Source organism: Rousettus aegyptiacus, unplaced genomic scaffold (genome assembly GCF_014176215.1).
Source record: "Rousettus aegyptiacus isolate mRouAeg1 unplaced genomic scaffold, mRouAeg1.p scaffold_m13_p_1, whole genome shotgun sequence".
Classification (NCBI taxonomy): domain Eukaryota; kingdom Metazoa; phylum Chordata; class Mammalia; order Chiroptera; family Pteropodidae; genus Rousettus; species Rousettus aegyptiacus.
The window spans coordinates 30,018,315-30,037,632 of NW_023416284.1; the positions used below are offsets into that span (position 1 = coordinate 30,018,315).

The 19,318-nt window shown below is 35.2% G+C and overlaps 1 protein-coding gene across 14 annotated transcripts in view; it reads left to right on the forward strand.

Moving 5' to 3' along the window:
* The window catches only part of MAST2 (microtubule associated serine/threonine kinase 2), a 168,168-nt gene that overhangs the window by 86,497 nt on the left and 62,353 nt on the right, over positions 1-19,318 (forward strand). For 7 of the 14 annotated variants that reach the window (XM_036233328.1, XM_036233329.1, XM_036233330.1 and 4 more), the window contains exon 5: positions 14,049-14,243. The exons of 5 other annotated variants lie outside the window; for them this stretch is intronic. In XM_036233328.1, the coding sequence (XP_036089221.1) occupies positions 14,049-14,243 (195 nt within the window). Of the gene's footprint in view, positions 1-7,963; positions 11,198-14,048; positions 14,244-19,318 lie in introns of those variants that run through there. 2 more of the 14 variants (XM_036233355.1, XM_036233359.1) reach the window with 2 other exon arrangements.

Sequence of the window (19,318 nt, forward strand, 5' to 3'; positions counted from 1 at the left end):
AGGAAATTCAGTAAGACTTTCTTAAATCTCACTGGAGAGTCAGTGAGAAACAGGTATGACTCAGGCATGTTTCATTTATGACAGCAAAGGCTGCTAAAATGTTAACGGTTTAGATAGCTTAAGAAAGAAGAGAACAGGCTTCTTTATCCAGAAAGTAGACTTTAAGACAATATTGCAAACAACTACAATCATCCCTCATTAGTTTGTTCAGTCCTGTGTAATTAATTCTCATTTCACTGGATCTTAGGTTAGTAGTCTGCTTCTTGACTAAAAAGAGTTCTGGAAATTCTGACTCAGTCTCCTGGAATGGTCTGGAAGTTGTTCAGCTGTCTAAGCTATGGCATTAGAAGCCTGTACCCGAGAGTCTATTCTTTGAAGTGTCAGTAGTTTGAAATACCTGCTACAGTCCTTTTCCATGGGGCTCTGAGACAATCCTTTGCTGAGAACACAGACTCTGGCTTCTAGTTGATGGCAGAGCCTTCAGACTAGTATTAGTGTAAAACAAAATCTCTCTTTAAATGATAAAGACTTAAAATAGTTGTGGTCAGGTTATTACAGATAACTTTTAAATGTGAACGTTCTGATGAGAGTTAATAACAGAATAATGCAACTAACAAGGGGATTAAGTTGTTTCTGTTGCATGCAAAGCAATAATAAAGCCAGTTCAAAAAAATTTTAGCAAATATCTTTAAGAGTAGTTCTTTTCAAAAAAGAGAATGAAAATTATAACTTTTATAAAACATGGATGGACGTAATTTTTACATAGGAAAATATCTTGATATATTACATATAATAATCTAATGATATAATGTAAAGACCAAGAACATATCAAGATTATATTAAGGATATAAAGTAAAAAGAATCATTGAATGTGGAGTAAGTCCTAGACATCTGTATTTTATAAAACTGCATTAACTTAGAAAATGCTAGATTCCAATTTTAGTAGTAAGGTTGTTACCAAGTAAGCATTTAAATAACTGAACTTAAGACTGAAAACACAAAACTGCTGTTTCCTAAAATCTGGCAAAACATTATCAGGACTCATAAACAGAAGCACATTATAGACAACAAAGGGCATTGACAAATCTTTAGGAATTTTCCATAAATTATGTAAATTCTAGACTGTTTACATTAATAGCATTTTGCTTGTACAAATTTAAACTAGGGAAGGCAGAACATCTTTTCTGATTTGACAGCTTTTTCCATGAAACCTACCAATAGTAAAATAATCAACCCTGATTATTTCTAACACTTCTCTACAATTGTGAAAGAACCATTCTTGTGATTTTTCCAGGGATGCTCTGGGATATCTTAAAGGTAGTTTTAGGTAGTAAAAATATCCTGAAAGTTTTATTTTACTATTTTCTATATTTAGGATCTGATTTTGAGAAGGCAGAACTTCAAAGAGTTGTCAGTGGAAACTCTTAATATAGGAATGTTGGTGCTCGAGAAACAATACCTGGTTACTTTACCAAGGTGACAATAAAACATTTAAAAGTAAATAGAAGGTAACACACTTTTAAATAACCACAACTTTTTTTTATGAGGAACTTTTGTTTGCTTTCTTAAATAATTAAGGACAAAATAAGTCAGCATAAAGCAAAGGAAGTCATTCTAGTAAAACACAAAATATTTGCTGTCTGGGCATATTACACAGGAAACAAGATTAACCTTTACTATTATAAGCAAAGGCAATAAACAATAAACCAAGGAGACTGGCCCATCAAAACCGAACAAACTTTGCCAAGATTTTAATCAGTTCATAGCTTTTCAGACTCATGGCATGGTAGTATTAACATGGCAAACAAAATTCATTTTCCAAAAGATTAACCTTTACTATTGTAAGCAAAGGCAATAAACAGTAAACTAAGGAGACTGGCCCATCAAAACTGAACAAACTTTGCCAAGATTTTAATCAGTTCATAGCTTTTCAGACTTATGGCATGGTAGTATTAACCATGGCAAACGAAATTCCCTTTTCAAGTTTTGTTCATTATTTTCTTTCATTTTCTGAAATGTATTTACACTTGAAGACAGTTCTTAGGAGGTTGTCAAGGTCAGGTTTGATTTTATAATAATACTAAGATGATATTAACATGCACTGCATTTATAATTATCAAGTAAATTAATAAATAAACATTTAAAAATGTCTCAGACCATCCAGTCAATCACAGTCAACCAACTGAACCAAGAAAGTTAAATATATTTTTGAGACATTGGGGATTATTTGTTAAGTAGTATTTTGGACTGAATGTGTCTTCCCAAAGTTTCTATGTTGGCGCTCTACCCCCACTTTGATGGTGTTTTGAGTGGAGCCTTTGGGAAGTAATTAGATTTAGATGAGGTTGTAAGGGTGGGGTGTCAATGATGGGATTAGTGCCTTATAAGAAAAGGAAGAAGTCTCTCCTCACCCCGCCATTCTCCCTCCCATGAGGGCACAATGAGAAGGGAGCTGCCTACAACCCAGAAAGTGAGCCCTCACAAGGAACCAATCTGCTGGCAGATCTTCTAAGACTCCTCAGCCTCCAGAACTGTGAGGAATTAATCTCTGTTTTAGCAAATAAAAAAATTTTGTTTCCATTTGTAGTAGTTATTATTGATAGTTATAACCCATAAAAATAAGCTTTTTGAGTCCTCAACTACCACCACAATATGTAGAAGCATTTTATTACCCTAAAATATTTCTTGTGTGGTATTGCAGTCAAGTCTTCTTCCATCTCTTGGCCTCAGGCAACCACCCATCTGCTTTATGGCACTATAGATTATGTTTGCCTGTGGTAGAATTTCATATAAGTGAAAAATCATACAGTCTTACTCTTTTATATTTGGCTTCTTTCACATTTCAGTACTCCTGTTTATTTTAATGCTCAGTATTTCCATGTGTGAATATACCATGACTTGTCTGATAGATATTTGGGTTGTTTCCAGTTTTCGGATATTGTAAATAAAGCCGCAATGACTATTCATGTACAAGTCTTTTTATGGAAATATGTTTTCATTTCTCTTGGGCATATACCTAGGAGTGTTCAGATCATGAAAACAGTATCTCAGTCATTGCTGCCACCAATAGGAGTAACTTATCAGCCATAAACAAACCTAAAACAAAACCCAATTATATAGAAGGAAATTAAAATTAGAAAAATTAGAGAGTAAGTAAACTCCAGATTCACCTCTGGGATCCAACTTTAGATCACCACTTAAGATTTACCTCTGGAAGCCAAGACATTCCCGGGCAGCCCACATATGAGGTGCACCTCTCTCATGTGACTCTGTGAGGTGAATCCATTGGGCATTTTGGTGGGGGACTTCTAACACTGTTTAATGGGTAATTTTCTAAAATAGATAAAATCATGGCTCTCATCTAGATATGAAATGAAACATTTAAAGAGTAATGAAAACCTCATCGTTAATAAGGGAACCAGACAGATGTTATAACTTGTCAGTTATCAGTTTTTCCTGTTATCATTTTTTAAATTAAGTTTATTGGAGTAACATTGGTTAATACAATTATATAATTTTCAGATAACATTATAATTTGACATCTGTATATTCTATTGTGTGATTACCATCCAAAGTCCAGTTTCCTTTAACTACCATATATTTGATCCCCTTTACCCATTTCATCTTCCCCCTGTTGTGTGTTTATATGATTGAAAGTTGGCAAAATGCCAAAGATGACAATTTAATTAATACTGCACCCTTCTAAATGTTCATCTGTTCAAGCAATAAAGTGCCCATATTATAAAGACAATAAAGTTTCTAAGGGTAGACAATTCATAAGTTATTAAAATGTCCATACTTCTCTTGGCTTTATTTCAGTAAAATCGCTATGTTGTAATTAAGATTTTCTTAAAAGTTTTGTTATGTTATCTCAAATGAAGGCAAAGAATGTAAAATACCTTGTTAATTATTTTATATTGATTATATATATTGAAATGGTATTTTGAATATACTAGGTTAAATAAAATTTTTTGTTATTTTGTCAACAATACCAAACTAATAAACTTTCTTGAGTCATTCTGTTTCTTAGATTAAACAAAAGTTAAATTCTATTTAGAGGGTATTTGTTCTGCTGCAGCAGTAGAAATGGGAATTGTCAAAAAAATCTTAATACATAGATTTAGAAATGAACTATGAATTTCACACATCAGAGTCTTGTGATAAATTATTATTGTCACAGAAGATATTATACAATATTTTAATGTTATTTTATAAATTACTATCTGATATTGCCATTTCACCATCTTTTAAAGCAATTGGGCTATAAAACATGTCTTCATATCTTCTTTAATCTTTTCAGTGCTGGGATATTTTAAAGAAAACCAAACACAGTGGTATGTTCAGACTAAACCTTGATCTGTAATGGCCCTAATGTAGTCTAGTCTGTAGAAATCAGTTTGGGATTATTTGTTGGTGAATCTTCTTCATAGTCATGTATGATAAACATACTCTAAGGGGTCCCCCATAGTTTACTCCTCTTGGTGTTCATACTTTTGTGTAGTTTTGCTCCCCCTGACTGTGAGCAGTACTTGTGACTTGTTTTTCTAACCAACAGGACATAGTAAAAGCAATGGGGTATCATTCCTGTGACTGTATATGCAACTTTGTCTAGTTAGCAGACTTACTTACCATAGATACCGTACTGATTCGATGGAGTAGGCAGCCATGTTAGAAAAGCCTATATGGCAAGGAACTGCAGTAGCTTCTAGGAGCTGAGGGTAGCTTCCAGTTGATATCCATCAAGTAGCAAGGGCCCTCAGTCCCACAGCCATAGAGAAATGAATTTTGCCAACTACCTCATTGAGCTTAGAAGTGGATTCTTTCCCAGCTAAGCCTCCATTTGAGAATGGAACCCAGGTGACACCGTGATTGCAGCCTTGTGAGACCCTAAGCAGAGACTTAGTAAGTTAAGCTGTGTTTGAATTCTTGACTCACAGAAACTCTGAGATAATGTTTTATTGTTTTAAGTGGCTATGCTATGGTAATTTGTTATGCAATAGAACATGAATACATCATGCAAAAATACTTTTTCCATTTTCTTGTTTTAATTTCCTTATGTTTTATCGCAGTGTGTCACTTTCAATGATTCTGTTACATGGAAATTCTTTCGGCTAAAATATTTTTAAAAAGTGAAAGAGCTAAATAGCCAAACTTAGATTTCTTTGTTTTTGTTTTTGTTTTTTGGGGGGCTCCCCACCTCCAAATAATAAATGATAAGTGTATGTTTAAGTTTGTAAATAGCCACCACATAATCTCCAAAATGGTTGTACCATTTTATACTCCTACCAATGATATTAGGATTCTAGTTGGCCCACATCCATAGTAACACTTGCTACGGTCAGACTTTTAATTTTAGACATTTTTTTGGGTATGTAGTGGTATCTCATTGTGGTTTTAACTTGCATTTCCAAATGAAAAATGATGTTTTTCATGTCCTTATTGGCCATTTGTATATCTTCTTTTGTGAAATGTGTCCTCAAATCTTTTGCCCATTTAAAAAACTGAGTTTTTTAAAAATTGAGTTTTTAGGAGTTGTTTATATATTCCAGGTATTGATTTTTTTTTTGTCAAATATATTATGACTATTTTTTTTCAGTCTATGGCTTGTTGAAAGTCTTAATTTTGATGTTCGATTTGTGAGTTTTTATGTTCTATCTAAGAAACCTTTGCCTAACCCAAGATTATGAAGATTTTCTCCAATGTTTTCTTGTAGAAGTTATATAACTTTAGCTTTTATGTTTGGGTCTTCATCCCTTTTGAATTAATTTTTTAAGTTTAAAAAATTGTGATTTAGAATATATACACGCATATATTAAAATTTGGCATCGAATTGTACACATCTTCAAGTACAATTCAGTAGCATTAGTTTATTTACGGTATTGTATAGCCATCAACACTAATTCTAAAACTTTCTCATCACCCCAAATAGAAACTCTGTACCCTTTAAGCAATAACTCTCTGTTCTTCATTTCTCTCAGTCTCTGAAACTCTATTCTACTTTCTGTCTCTATCCATTTGTCTATTCTAGGTATTTCATATTAGTGGAATCACACAATATTTGTCCTTTTATGTCACTTAGCATATTTCATATTGTCTGTATCTTAAGTCAGTTTAAGTAAGACATTTTTAAGCTTTTTGTTATGCTATTTGAGCTTTTTTGTTATATAAGTTATTGGTATAAGTTGTTCCTGATCTCATTTTTTACTATCTGTTGATCTGGCATGACAGCCCAGCTTTATTCCTAAGAATGGTAATTTGTGTGTGTGTGTTTTTTTTTTGCTTCTTGATTGTGCCACTAGGATTTTTATTAATTTTATTAATATTTTTAAAGAACCAACTTTTGGTTTTGTTATTTTTTTTCACTGATTTCTGTTTTTATTTTTTCTTGTATTTTGAATTTAATTTGCTTTTTAAGTTTTCAATGTAGAGGATTAAATTGATATATACTATAAAGTTTGATATGTTTTATATTTATTATAATTTAATATAAAATATTTTCAAATTTCCTTTTTTGTTTCATCTTTGACTAATAGATTATTTAGAAGAATGTGATTTAATTTTCAAATATTGAGGGAATTTGAAGGTTTTTTTAATGTAATTGATTTTGAATTTAATTCTGTTGTCAGACAGCATAGCATAATTTATAGGATTTCCTTTTGAAATTTCTTGATACTTCTTTTCTGGTCTCGTATATGGTCTTTCTTGATGCATGTGCACTGCGTATTTGATTAGCTGCCCTGAACTCTAGCTTGTGGCTCTTCTGTTTAGCAGAACTGCTGCGTTCTGCTTGAACTCTAGCTCTCTGTGCCGCTGTAAGAAAATTATTCCCAGGTAGAGAGCTGGGACAATTGGAATGTCTCAGCATTTGAGACTTTCTTCTTTCTGGGTTTGGATTCTTGCATTGCCTTTCCCTAGTGCCTGAAAACTGTTACTTCATATATTTTGTCTAGTTTTATGGTGGTTTGTAGCAGAATGGCTGGTTTTGTTTCATTAACTTTGTCGTACTTGCAGATGAAAGTTTGACAATCTTGATGCCTAAAGTTGAGTTTTATCCTTTAGTTCTCTCATAAGTCAAATCCTATAATTTTTGCATCAAGTGTAAAGCTAATGAAATTCTTTCATTTCTACCTCATCATTTTCTTAACTCAACAATATGTATAACAAAATTAGTTGTTTAACATGACTTTTGTCCCTGTTATAATCTATAGAACTGAGTAATATTTCCTTTTTAAAAATCTAGGTATGATTGTTTCTCTTAATTTATAACCAAATTAATAATTTTATTTAAATTTTTATCCTTGCCAGTGACCATTTGTTTCATTTTTATCTATCAAACATGTTCATCGTCTATTTTAGTATTAAATTTCAAAATCATTTACATTTAATCTATAAATTTCCCATTGTCTTCCATGATTATTTTATTATTAAACCTTAGGGGGGGAAATCTTTGAATTTGGCTAAATATTGGGTAGACAATATTATTTTAAGAAAAATCATACCAACATTCGTTATTGACATTTACTTGGCTTCTCTGAATACTGTGGCTTATTTATTGTTGATTTAATCTTTTCTTCAGTGCTAATAATTTTATGTGTGCTTTCCATGTGCAAGTGAAGTCCATTCACTTTCAGTAGCAGATTTTTTTCTCAGCTTTAAGCAGACCAACTCATTTGTAGATTTGCTATTTCCTTTTCTCTCCTAAGCTTTACTTTCCTATTTTTCTGCCATGATCACAACTTGTATTCATTTATAACGATCTATAGGATTTACAAATAAAATATAATTAATTGTATTCAGAAAGTACCAGGTTTGAGTATATTTTTATCAAAAATATAAAGTAAGTATAAAAAGCTGAAATTTTTCATGCTTTAAAAACGTTATTTTTTTAAATATTCAAAATGACATAAATACACTAAATTTAAAATTTTTGTGATTTCTAGATGCATCTGAGTACAAATTTTTATAAAAACAAAATTGTAATTTTAGCATTCATTGTTCAGCTATCAGTATAACAATTGGTCTCCAGCCTTGACATAAGTTATGGCTAACCTTGAACATAAATCCACTTACCAGTAATGTGAATTCCTTAATTCTGCAAAATGTTCCTCAGCTACCATGATCTCTGTTATGAATACTGAGCTGAATTATAAATATCTTTAGAACCATGAATTGGGACAGAAAGAAAAAAAATAAATGGATATTCGGCTCTATTTGAAAGCAATACTTGTATTAGCCAAGAAATGTAGTATATTCGTGTTATCTGAGAAGAAGGATTTGACAGGCTCATTAATTTGTCATTTCACTTACTATGAAGACCCTCTGCTGTTCAAATATTTTCTAATCTCAGGAAGATTCACAATCCATAAACAGCAGTCTGACATGGTTGCCCTTTTTTAAAAAAAGACGTGTAAAGAAAAATGCGGACAAGTGTTTTCCTGGGGTCTTACATTCCTGTAAGTCACAGGAATGGATTTTTAGGGTTTCATGTTGCAGAATGCCAGATGACAAGTTTCAGAGGCCACCCCATTTCTTTAATGAATTTAATTTTTGTATTTGTGTTATTTTGCAGAACCTCTAAAGTGAGAAGCCCATGGCAGAGGCCTTTCTTGCCTAGCCCTAAAGGTCAGGCAAGAAATAGTTGTTGTGTGAATGAATAAGAAAAGCTAGATGTTTCATTTCTCATACTGCAAATTGTTGAGTGCTGCCAAAGCCACAGGAACATTGGCACAAGTGGATTCTAATGTCACTAAGTTTAAAGAAGGTACTCTCTGTGGGGATGTGTTAAACCCTGGGAGTAAGAGTGATATCTTCTTTGGATCACATCAAGGACATAAGATATGACTCTCATTCTCTGAAAATCAAACATTTTCCAACTTCAGCATTATTTAAGGAGCCTGTGTTCTCCCTATTCTGCCAGTTTATTATTGTAGAGCAGGCTATAGAGAAATCCATTTGCTGCTGTTGTCAGAATCTCTTACCGAAAGGTATTATAGCACAGTGGTTTATAACATTGATTCTAGAGGTTACTTCAATTCAATTCAGTTGAAAGACAGATTTTTAAAAAATAATGGGAATAATAATAGCATGTCTATCATAGGGCGGTGATGTGGACTACTTGGATATTATGTGTAGAGCGCTTAATAAGTACTTATAAATATTAGTTGCTGATATGTTGTTGTTGTTTGGTAGTCTAGTCTTGGGGGTTAGAGAATTGGAGAATATTGAGTAGAAACTTTGGGCCCTGCCTTAGCTGTATGGCCTTGGCTCAGGATGGGGATAGACTTCAGTAGGGGATAGTCTCTTAGTTGTGGGAATGTGGACCTTTGTGACAGACCCTAATATCATCATGAGACTTTCCCAAAGTGTGACTTGGTACTTGTTGAGAGGTGTTAGATTTTTTCAAGAGAGCATTTCCATTTTAAGACTTGTAGAGAATGGGGTTTTGAAATAGGGGCTGTGAGAGGTTAGTATATGAAGAGAGGAAGTAAGTGTAGCTAGTAGGTGGGGTGAGTTTGCGTGGGTAATTAGAACAGTGGCTTTCACATTTTTTAGACCATTATCCTTGATAACATAGATTTTACATTGTAACCCATCACATGTGTTTGCATTTGTACAAATTTTAGTAATAGATGTTACAAACACATAAATTTCACAAAACAATTCTTACCCTTACTATGTGTGAATCATTTAGGTATTTTCTTTTCTCTATTCAATTTCATTCTATTTCCCTTTTAAGAAAATGTTGATCCTGACCTCCTAAATTGATTTCATGACTACTGAAAAATTGTGACCTGTAGTTTAAAAAGCACTGGTTGGAGTATGAATTAATCCTTTGAATGTTATCCCAGGGAAACAATTTAACATACTTTGTCATCTAGATGAACGTGAGGAGCTGTCTCATCAGAGTTCTGGAGCAGGGGACCAAGAGTTTTGCTTACTCCTTGCTCCCTTAGCTGTCAGTGTTTAGCTCCACAGTTTACTTGGTAACTTGGCTCTCTGCAGGTCAGGCTGTATTTTGTCAGATGGTTTCTTATGCGTTTGGGCTTATCTCCTCCTTTAGATTGGAAGCTAGGTCCTGGAGGACAAGACCTATAATAACAACTAACAATTCTATAGCACTTCCACTGTTTTAGGCACTTTTTTATTTCACATTTAATCTTCACCAAAACCTATATATTAAGTACCTTAATTATTTTCATTCTACAGATGGAGAAACCAAAGCATACAAAAGTTCAGTAGCTTACCCTTAGAGTCCCTCTGCAGCTTACCTCAATGTCTTGTATAACATCTGCCATATAAATGATTTCATTAATAGTTAATGAAATAAAACTAGTTTCTGGGTTTATTTTCTTACCTTTCCTTATGGCTTTTCTCACCACAAGGTTATTCAAGTGATTAGAGAGTAGTAGAAATTGAATAAAAAATGGTGCTGAACTTTGTCTAAAGAAGGGGTATAGAATTTACTTAAATTGATTAATCGAATTAAGAATTTGCATAATGACAGTGCTTTAAGCCCTAACATTAAGGCTCTGTCATCTTCCACAAGCCTGGGTTTGAGAGTGTATAATGTTTCAGAAATGCCCATATGTCTGTAGCTCATTAATTTAACGATTTGGGATCCTTAATATACTGCCTTCCAATCCCCGGCCCACTGCAACAGCTGTTCTATTCTGGCCCACGCCTTCTGAGTTAATAGTATTTCTGTCACAGGGTGAGTTTTCAAGTTGGTATGTACACTTTCTGCCAGAGTGTTCACTGCTGTCAGGCGTCAGGCTTGGAAGTTGCAATTGACTCGGGGGGAGGGAGTTTGGTGCTTGTCACTGAGGAGAAACAAGGTGCTCTCTGGCGCTCTGATTTGTTACAGGCTGAGTGTGAATGATGTCAGGCAGATCAGAGGACAGCTGATTCATTTGGGATCTGGGACTCCTCACTCTCTCACTGCTGCCTCCTGGCTCTTAGGTCTTTGCGTAAGGGGGATGGGTGGGGACTGAAAATCATGTTTTTGAAGAGAAGTGCTTTAATTTTTCTCTTAAGTTTGCAAAGTCTTTGTAAGTTTCCTTTGGCTTTTAGACTGCATAACCCTTGTGTGAGAGAACTTCCTGCCAAGACTCCAGTGTAAGAGGGCAAAAGTTTGAGTAGCCAGGAAAATGATGAAACGGAGGAGAGAGAGACTGGGAGCACCATGCCTGCGGATTCAGTAAGGAGGCTGGGGTCTCTGAGTGGAAACTGGCAGTTGTCAGGAAAAGAACTAATGACAATTAACACACTTTCATTTACTTGGATAAAGACTTTACTTTTGAGATGTCTGTCAGGAAGAGGGCTGAGCTGGCTTCATAAATTCAAGGTCAAAACAGTGGTTGCTGGCAGGGACAGATGGGGTTTCTAATTCTGAAAATTGAATTAGATGTTATTTTAGGGGTTCATAGATACTTGGGGAACTGGATTAACAACAAAGAGGGATTGTTTTTTTTTCCTGCCTTGAAAGCAGATGTTTAAAGTTAGTGTCAAAGTTGCATATACAAGCCCCATAAATATGAGAAAAAAATGGAAATGAAAGCACCTCTTTCTTTGACTAGAAAGGGTATTGTATTTCTGCTCCTGGCCTGCCAGCTCAGGACCTCAGATCTACCTAAGCCTGAGTTCTTTAAGGTGTGACCTGAATTTTATTTCTGTGTTGGCTAATACAGAAGTGTACTTAGGTGAGGATTTTAAAGCTGGGAAATGGAAGAACCCTTCTTCCACTTAAAGGTAACTTTTCTAAGAACTCCATAGACTCATTGAATGAAGAGGTGCTGAGTGACTTGATCAGGCAATTAGGGAAGCAGGGGAAGAAGTTTCCTAAAATCCATTTTACCTTAGTGATCTGTCTTCAGCTGCCTTGCTGTAACTCACAGGGCAGAGGGAGTACCGTTTTCTTCCCCTGAACTTGAGTGCTTATCCAGAGACAGCGTGGCGTACTCAAGTAGACAGGCTCCTTCGGTGCGCTTCTTTTGGGTTGTTACCCTTCTTTGCTAGTGGATACTCATTGATTGAATTAACGATTCTACCAGACCTTGGAAAATCAGACTTGTTTGAAGTATATAATTGGAAGGATTGGCATACAGTTGATGCTTGAACCACATGGGCTCGAACTACATGAGTCCACTTATACAGCGATTTTTTTAAAAAATGCTATAAATGTATTTTCTTTATAATTTTCTTAATAACGTTTTCTTTTCTCTAACTTACTTTATAGTAAAAACACAATATGTAATGCATATACAAAATATGTGTTAATCCACTATTTATGTTATTGGTAAGGCTTCCTTCCAATCAACAGTAGGTTATTAGTAGTTAAATTTAGGGAGAGTCAAAGTTATACATGGATTTTTGACTGCAGGGGTTAATGCCCCTAACCCCACATTGTTTAAGGGTCGACTATACTTTTAAAAAGGTTTATCCTCATATTAAGACTATAAGTTAAAGATGTAAAGAAGCTTCATCAATTAAAGTGCAATTTAAAGTAAAGATGATTAATTAGCAAAATTGGAAATTTTTAAATTGAATTGGTAGTTTTAAGAAAACATAAGTAGTCAGAAATCATGCTCTACATGTACTGGTGTTGGTAATCATTGTATCTGTTTTAGTGACTCTGAATTTAGATTAAGAAAATTTTCTATGAGGAGCTAATAAATAGTTTACAAATTACTATAACTTTTTCAAACAATACTTTCCTAGACTCTAGTCCCAATGTATAACCAGATTACAGAGTGGTAATTGGGAACAAAAGGAGAATGAGATTTGGTTTTTATAGATTTTTATAATCCTAATGAAATATTCATCAAAATGGCTGAAGCCTCATTTTATGTGATAAGATTTAAGTCTCCAAAATTTTGTATAAGCAATGTTAACAAGAACTTAATGTCTTACTGCATTAGCTCTAATACAGTAACTTTTATGATAGCTTTTACTTTTGAAATAGCTCTTTAGAAAAGTGAAAATTTTCTGAGAAATTAATCAGAAATTACTATTTTTACTTCTTATAATTTAAAAAAAATATGTTAAATTTATGGAAATTTGGGCACACCTGTATTTCAAATAGTTCTCTGCCCTCTGCTTTCCTGTCCTGTTATGTTCTCATATTGTGTGCTCTTCTAAGAAATATGCTGAAGCCAGCTAGAGGGATAATATGTAGGGTGGTGAAGATTTCCTTTAAATATATGTAATTAAACATGAGTAGAATGTCACATAGCCATATCTGAACAGTCAGTAACAACAATACAGGAAACTAAGATTTTAAAAAGATCAGGTGCTTACACATTTTTTTTTAAATCTCGGAAACAAAATATTGTAGTTTAATATGATATTTGTATAGAAAGCCATGCCACTACTGTTGTACATTAAATGCTGTGGACTTGTCAGTTATTTTCATCATCTGTGACATATCAATCATCAACAAAATAGAAATCTATATTTGCTATCTATCTGTCTTCAATCTAATGATCTTATTAATAATCTTCATTAGTACTTAACACATTAAGATGGTTAGATTGTTTTTAGGGGGAAAAAAGTAATCTGGAAAACTAAAGTTTAAATAGAAGTAAAATTTATTATACAAAGTTAAGTAACATTATTTGGTATACTCATTCGGTAAAAGTTAACTAAATAAATTAGTGTTATTATAGATATAATCTAACAATTTATAAACTATTGAGAATGTTTTTATGGACAGAAACATTTTTCTAGAAAGTTTTAGTCATTGAACACAAAATATTACTTATTGCTTGCTCTTTGATAAGTTGTAGTAAATGTGCAGTATTTTCCCAGAAGCCAATTCTAAATACTTTGAATACCCAATACTTAACTTTTTGATTTAAACTCTGTGGATTAAGTTTTGGTCTCAATGGTCATTATGTACCAGCGTTGGTACTGAGATACGATATTTGAGAAAGATTTTTGACCACTTACTTTTCTTAATCCTGTTGCCTAAATTAACCCACTTCGACGATGTGTCTTTTTGGTTAAGAATGATCACTGACCTTGCCTTTTCTACTATGATACCTTGTCAGAATCTCTACTCTTTGCCGAGGATCTGAAGTAAACCAGCACTTCTTTTCACCCACATCGGCTCCAGCCCTATCCCTCATTAAAGTCCCATATAGTGCTGATTGTGCTCTGGCTGCTTCTCCTCTTGCCTTTTTCCTGAACCCACAAGCCCATAGCAGTCCTGGCAGCCCCTGTTCCAGCCGCCCACTGCAGTGGAGGTAAGGAAACCTGCTGTGGTGTGATCGTGGGTCTGGGTGCTTGCTTCTGGCCTAATAGGTAAAATCTAAACCTTTCTCCTTAATAATGGGGAGAAACTGAGTAAAAGTCATGGCCCTGTCATAGAGAAGTGTAAAAGGAATTTTACAGATTGCTGCTACATCAGGAGAAAGTAGGACATCTATTAGTAGATAGTTGTGTGCCCATCCTGACTGCAGCCACTCCACAGGAGAGGCATAACATGACAGAATGCTAGAGCTCTCTAAGGTTAAATAGTTCAAACGCCCCATTTTACACACCAGGAAAATTTGATTCCAAAACAGTTTAAATGATTTGTTCAGATTGCTGAAAATAACAGTACTTGAGTGTATGCTGTGTGCTGGGCACTGTTTTAGGTATGTAGGACAAAATGGTGAACACAAAGAGATAAAAGTCCCTGTCCTCAGGGAGCTTAGATTCTAGTGGAGGGGTCAACAAGTTAATGAGTAAATACGTAACAGCTAGAGATAAGTGATACTGAGAAAATATAGTAGAATAAAGGAAGAAAGGTTGTCATTTTATATAAGATGGTAAAGGAGGTCCTCAATGATAAGTCGACATACGAGCAAAGATCTGAAGGAAGTCATGGAGCCAGAACAGAGGTATCTGAAAGAAGAGTGTTTCTCACAGAGGCAAAGGTAACTGCCAAAGGCCTGATCTAAGAGCTTACTTCAGTGAAGCTGATATGGAATAAGTTAGGAGGTAATAGGTGGGAAATGAAGTCTGAGATGTAGAGGGGAGCCAGATGGAGTAGCACTTTAAAGTCATTATAAGGATTTTTGTTTTTATGCTGAGCAAGATGAGAAACCTTTAAAGAATTTAAAGCAGAAGAAGTCATGATCTGACTTTGATCAACAGGATTACTAGCTATAGGTAGAAGGCTACTGATATAATCTAGGTAAGGGACAATAGTTGTTTGAATCCATGGTGGTTACAGGTGGTAAGAAGTGATCAGATTTGGGGATGTATTTTGAAGGGAGAATGGACAGGATTCGTCGATGAGATTAGATGCAGAGTTTGAGAAAAAGATAACTGAAGATTTAGGGCTGAACAATTAGAAAGTTGGAATTACCATGAACTGAGACTGGAAAATGGCAAGTGGTAGCTAATTAGACATTGAGTTATAGATATGTGAGGTCTGGGCTAGAGATATACATAATTAGGAGTTGTCAATGTGTAAGTGAAATAAATCATTAGATTTATGAAATCCTGCAGTGAATGACTATTGATAGAGAATGAAAAAATATCAATTTTGAGCCATGGCACATCTGACGTTAAAAGGTTGGAGAAATGAGGAACTAGCAAAGGAGAGGCTGAAGAAGAGCAGCCCTTCAGAACGGACAAGAACCAACACAGAGGTACAGAAGCCAACTGAAAAAATTTTTCAAGAAGGAAAGTGTGATTGATCAATAGGTATTTGTTAAGCTTTTCATTAGAAGAAAAAAGTAACTTGGAAAACTAAAAATTAAAGTAGAAGCACAGCTTATTACACAGACTTCTATGACATTATTTGATATAGGAGCTCAAATTTCACAGTCAATTTAGGGCAGTGTTATAATGACATAGGACAGCGTTAGAGGCTGACTTCTCCTGAGGTCACCCCTTCCAGAGGTACGGGACCTTGGTATGAGGCTGAGAGATTATAAGTTGGGTAGCACCACAGCCTAAGGTGTGCCCTGTCTTGGCACACGGATTCAAGTACTATCTCTTAAACCTGTGGTCTTAGGGCAACGTGAAGCAGCGTCTTGCAGCTTTGGGTTGAATGTTTGTTAAATTTCATATTTTTTTCTCTCCTAGACTTGGTTACATGCCTGGCCACTCTATTAGTGTTTCATTCCATTCTTTTGTATCTGGCAAGTGATATAGCAAGACGATTTTACTTTGTTGTTTGCTCGATAAGTTTGTATTTCTTTAAAGCTCCTTAAATTTTGTTCTGGGATACAGTTAAATTGTTTGGGAATAGTTTGATCCTTTCAGGGATTACTTTTAGACTTTGTTAGTGAGCCCAGAGCAGCCTCTGGGGCTAATTTTTCCTTAATACTGAAGCAATACTTTCTGAGTACTCAATGCCCATGCATTAGTGTTTTTTTCCACTCAGGCTAGTGGGAATATGATCTATTCTTGACGTTGGATGAGCTCTGGGGAGTGTACCACCTGCTAATTTTCTTGAATAGTTTCCTACCCACATGCACTGATAGGTACTCAGCTGAAAACTTGAGAGGAACCCACTGCCAAGTTCTCTCTCCTCTGCGGAACTCTGCCTTCCAAATTCGAGTGACCTTAGCCTTCCCAAATTCTTAATTCTGTCCCTTCAACTCAGGGAGACTGCTGAGTTCTTATGAGGTACCCACTTCCCGTGTTGCATCCTAGAGCTGTTCTCTAGGTGATAAGCTGGGGGAATCTTACAACTTACTTTGGGTCAGTTTTTTTTTTTTTCTTCAGTTTTTAAGGCACAAGGGTAAATCTGGTCTCTGTTCCTCCATCATGGCAAGAGACAGAAATCCAATCTACCTAATATTTTGAGATCACGCTTCTACCATCAGAAGTGAAGACTGGGAATATTGGTGACTGATTCACATGTTAGATAAACTTAGTAGGAGAAAGACAGACTCTGTTTTACCTTGCTTAGTCAAGAAAAGTCGAGAAATGAAACAATAAGAATAAGAATAGGTAATATTTGCTGAGAATTTACTGTATACTAAGCATTTTTCTAAGTAGTTTGTATGTGTTGAAATTAATCCTCAACAAACTCTGATAAGATGGCAATACAAGTTCATTTAAGTGATAAAATAGGTAGTCCAAGTACATCTGTTTTATCGCCGAAGACACTGTGGTACAGAGAGGTTAAGGAAGTTATTTATAAGCAGTAGAGACTGGCATTCAGCCCCACAGAATCCTACTCCAATGTCTTTGCTTTTAACCACTCTGCTGTAATGTTTCTGTTGAAACATGTGCTATGGAGTATTTAGTTAATAAATGAATAAACTCTGAGGACTTAATACCTCCCAGCTACCATTCTAAGCATTTAAAAATTTGTAGATCATTCAGTTCTCACACCAGTTCTGTGAGGTAGGTAGTATTATAATGCTCATTTTGTAGATGAAGAAGCCAAGGCACAGAGATTAAATAAATTACTCAAAACAACACAGTTGGGAGTGGCAGAACTGGGATTGAAACCCAGGTAGTCTGGCTTCAGATATATTCTTAACAACTATACTATTCTGCTTCTCCATCTAAGATACTCCTTTATATAGTGTAGTATTTTCTGAACCTGAATAATTTTGCAGCCCCACATCTTCTCTTTTCCCAGGTGACATATTCATAACATTCTGTAATAAATCCCCTTATACTGGGGTTAAGAATTGGTATTTCACAGCCCATTGTTACTTCTAGGCCATTACCTTTATATCTTTTTTCAAAAATCTCTATTCTTTTAGGCTTATGACATTTCATTTTATCTTTTACCCCTGCTCATTGTTGTCATCCACTAACTTCACTTTGTTCTCTGCAGTTACATTCAGAGTCTAGAACAGAATCAGTGCCTAGTGAACACAACAGTGAACCTGAATTCTACAAAATCCTTACCACGTACATGTGCCTATTTAACATTGCCATTATTAAGCAATTGAGCAAATTGCAAGTGGAAAGAAGAGAGAAATGATTTCAGTGAATAAGTGAAGAACTAAAAATTGAGAGCCACTGGCAGTAGTGAACTTGACCTTTATTTGAAAATAGACTCAGAAGAGAGGAAACTAAGGTACATGCACTGCCACCTTTCAGTAGCCTTATTTGGATGTCTTTTATCCCCACAGAGTATAACTGTTATCATGGCTGAATTGTGTACCCCTAAAATTCATACATTTAAGTCCTGACCCCAAGTACTTAGAAAGAATGTGATTGCATTTGGAGATAAGGTCTTTGCAGAGGTAATTAAAGTTAAACAAGGTCTTTGGGGTGCACCATAATCCAATATGACTGGTGTCCTTATAAGAAGTGAGGATTAGGATATAGACATAGAGGGAGAAAGCAGCTATTACAAGTCAGGGAGTGAAGCCTCAGAAGAAATTAACCTTGTAGACACCGTCTAGCCTCCAGAACTGTGAGAAAATGAATGTTTGTTGTTTAAGCCACCCAGTCTATGGTACTTTGTTATGGCAGCCCTAAGAAATTAATACAGCTATTAGGCTTCTGGCTGCATTCTCCGAAAACAGTGTCCCTTTACATGGTAGTTAGAACTGGCCCTGCTCAAAATCTTAACCCTTTAACTGCATCTTAGTAATGTGCTTAAGACCTTACACATTGTTGCCCATAATAATTTGAGGGACAATCAAGACAATTTTAAATGATACCCAGTCTAACTCAGTGCTACATTTCTGTTTGTTCCTTGATGAGAAGTGATGGGGCTATTACATAGACTGGCCTCGATGCCAGCTCTTAGTGTCTTGAATAGGTATTGTGTTGAAAACAAAAAAACCTCAGTTTTCCTCCTTCTATATAGGGAAAAAGCCAGTTCTTCCCTACTTTGTGTCTCCTTTACTATTCACGTAGAACACTTCACTTCTGACAGCTGTGAGCACCAAATGAGTGGAGGTTTTACCTCAGACCAAGCAATTCTCTATGACACCAGCGGGGTATCCTACAATTTAGCTCAATTCTATCACTGTCTACCTGGAGTTAGCACCAAATCCAACAGGGTAAGGGCTCAGTCCCACAGAACTGCTCCCAGTCACAAGTACTACACCCCAGGTTACCCACAACTTCTGCCTGATTTGACTACAAATAAGAGGTTCCCACAACCCCCTTCTCAGGTTCGATTAATTTGCTAGAGCAGCTCACAGAACTCAGGAAAACACTTCCTTACATTCACCAGTTTATTAAAAGATATGATAAAGGATACAGATGAATAGCCAGATGAAGAGATACATAGGCCAAGGTCTGGGAGGGTCCCGAGGTCTGGAGCTTCTGTCCCGTGGAGTTAAAGTGCGTCATTCTCCACATATGGGTGTGTTCATTAACCCTGTACTGTTGAGATTTTATA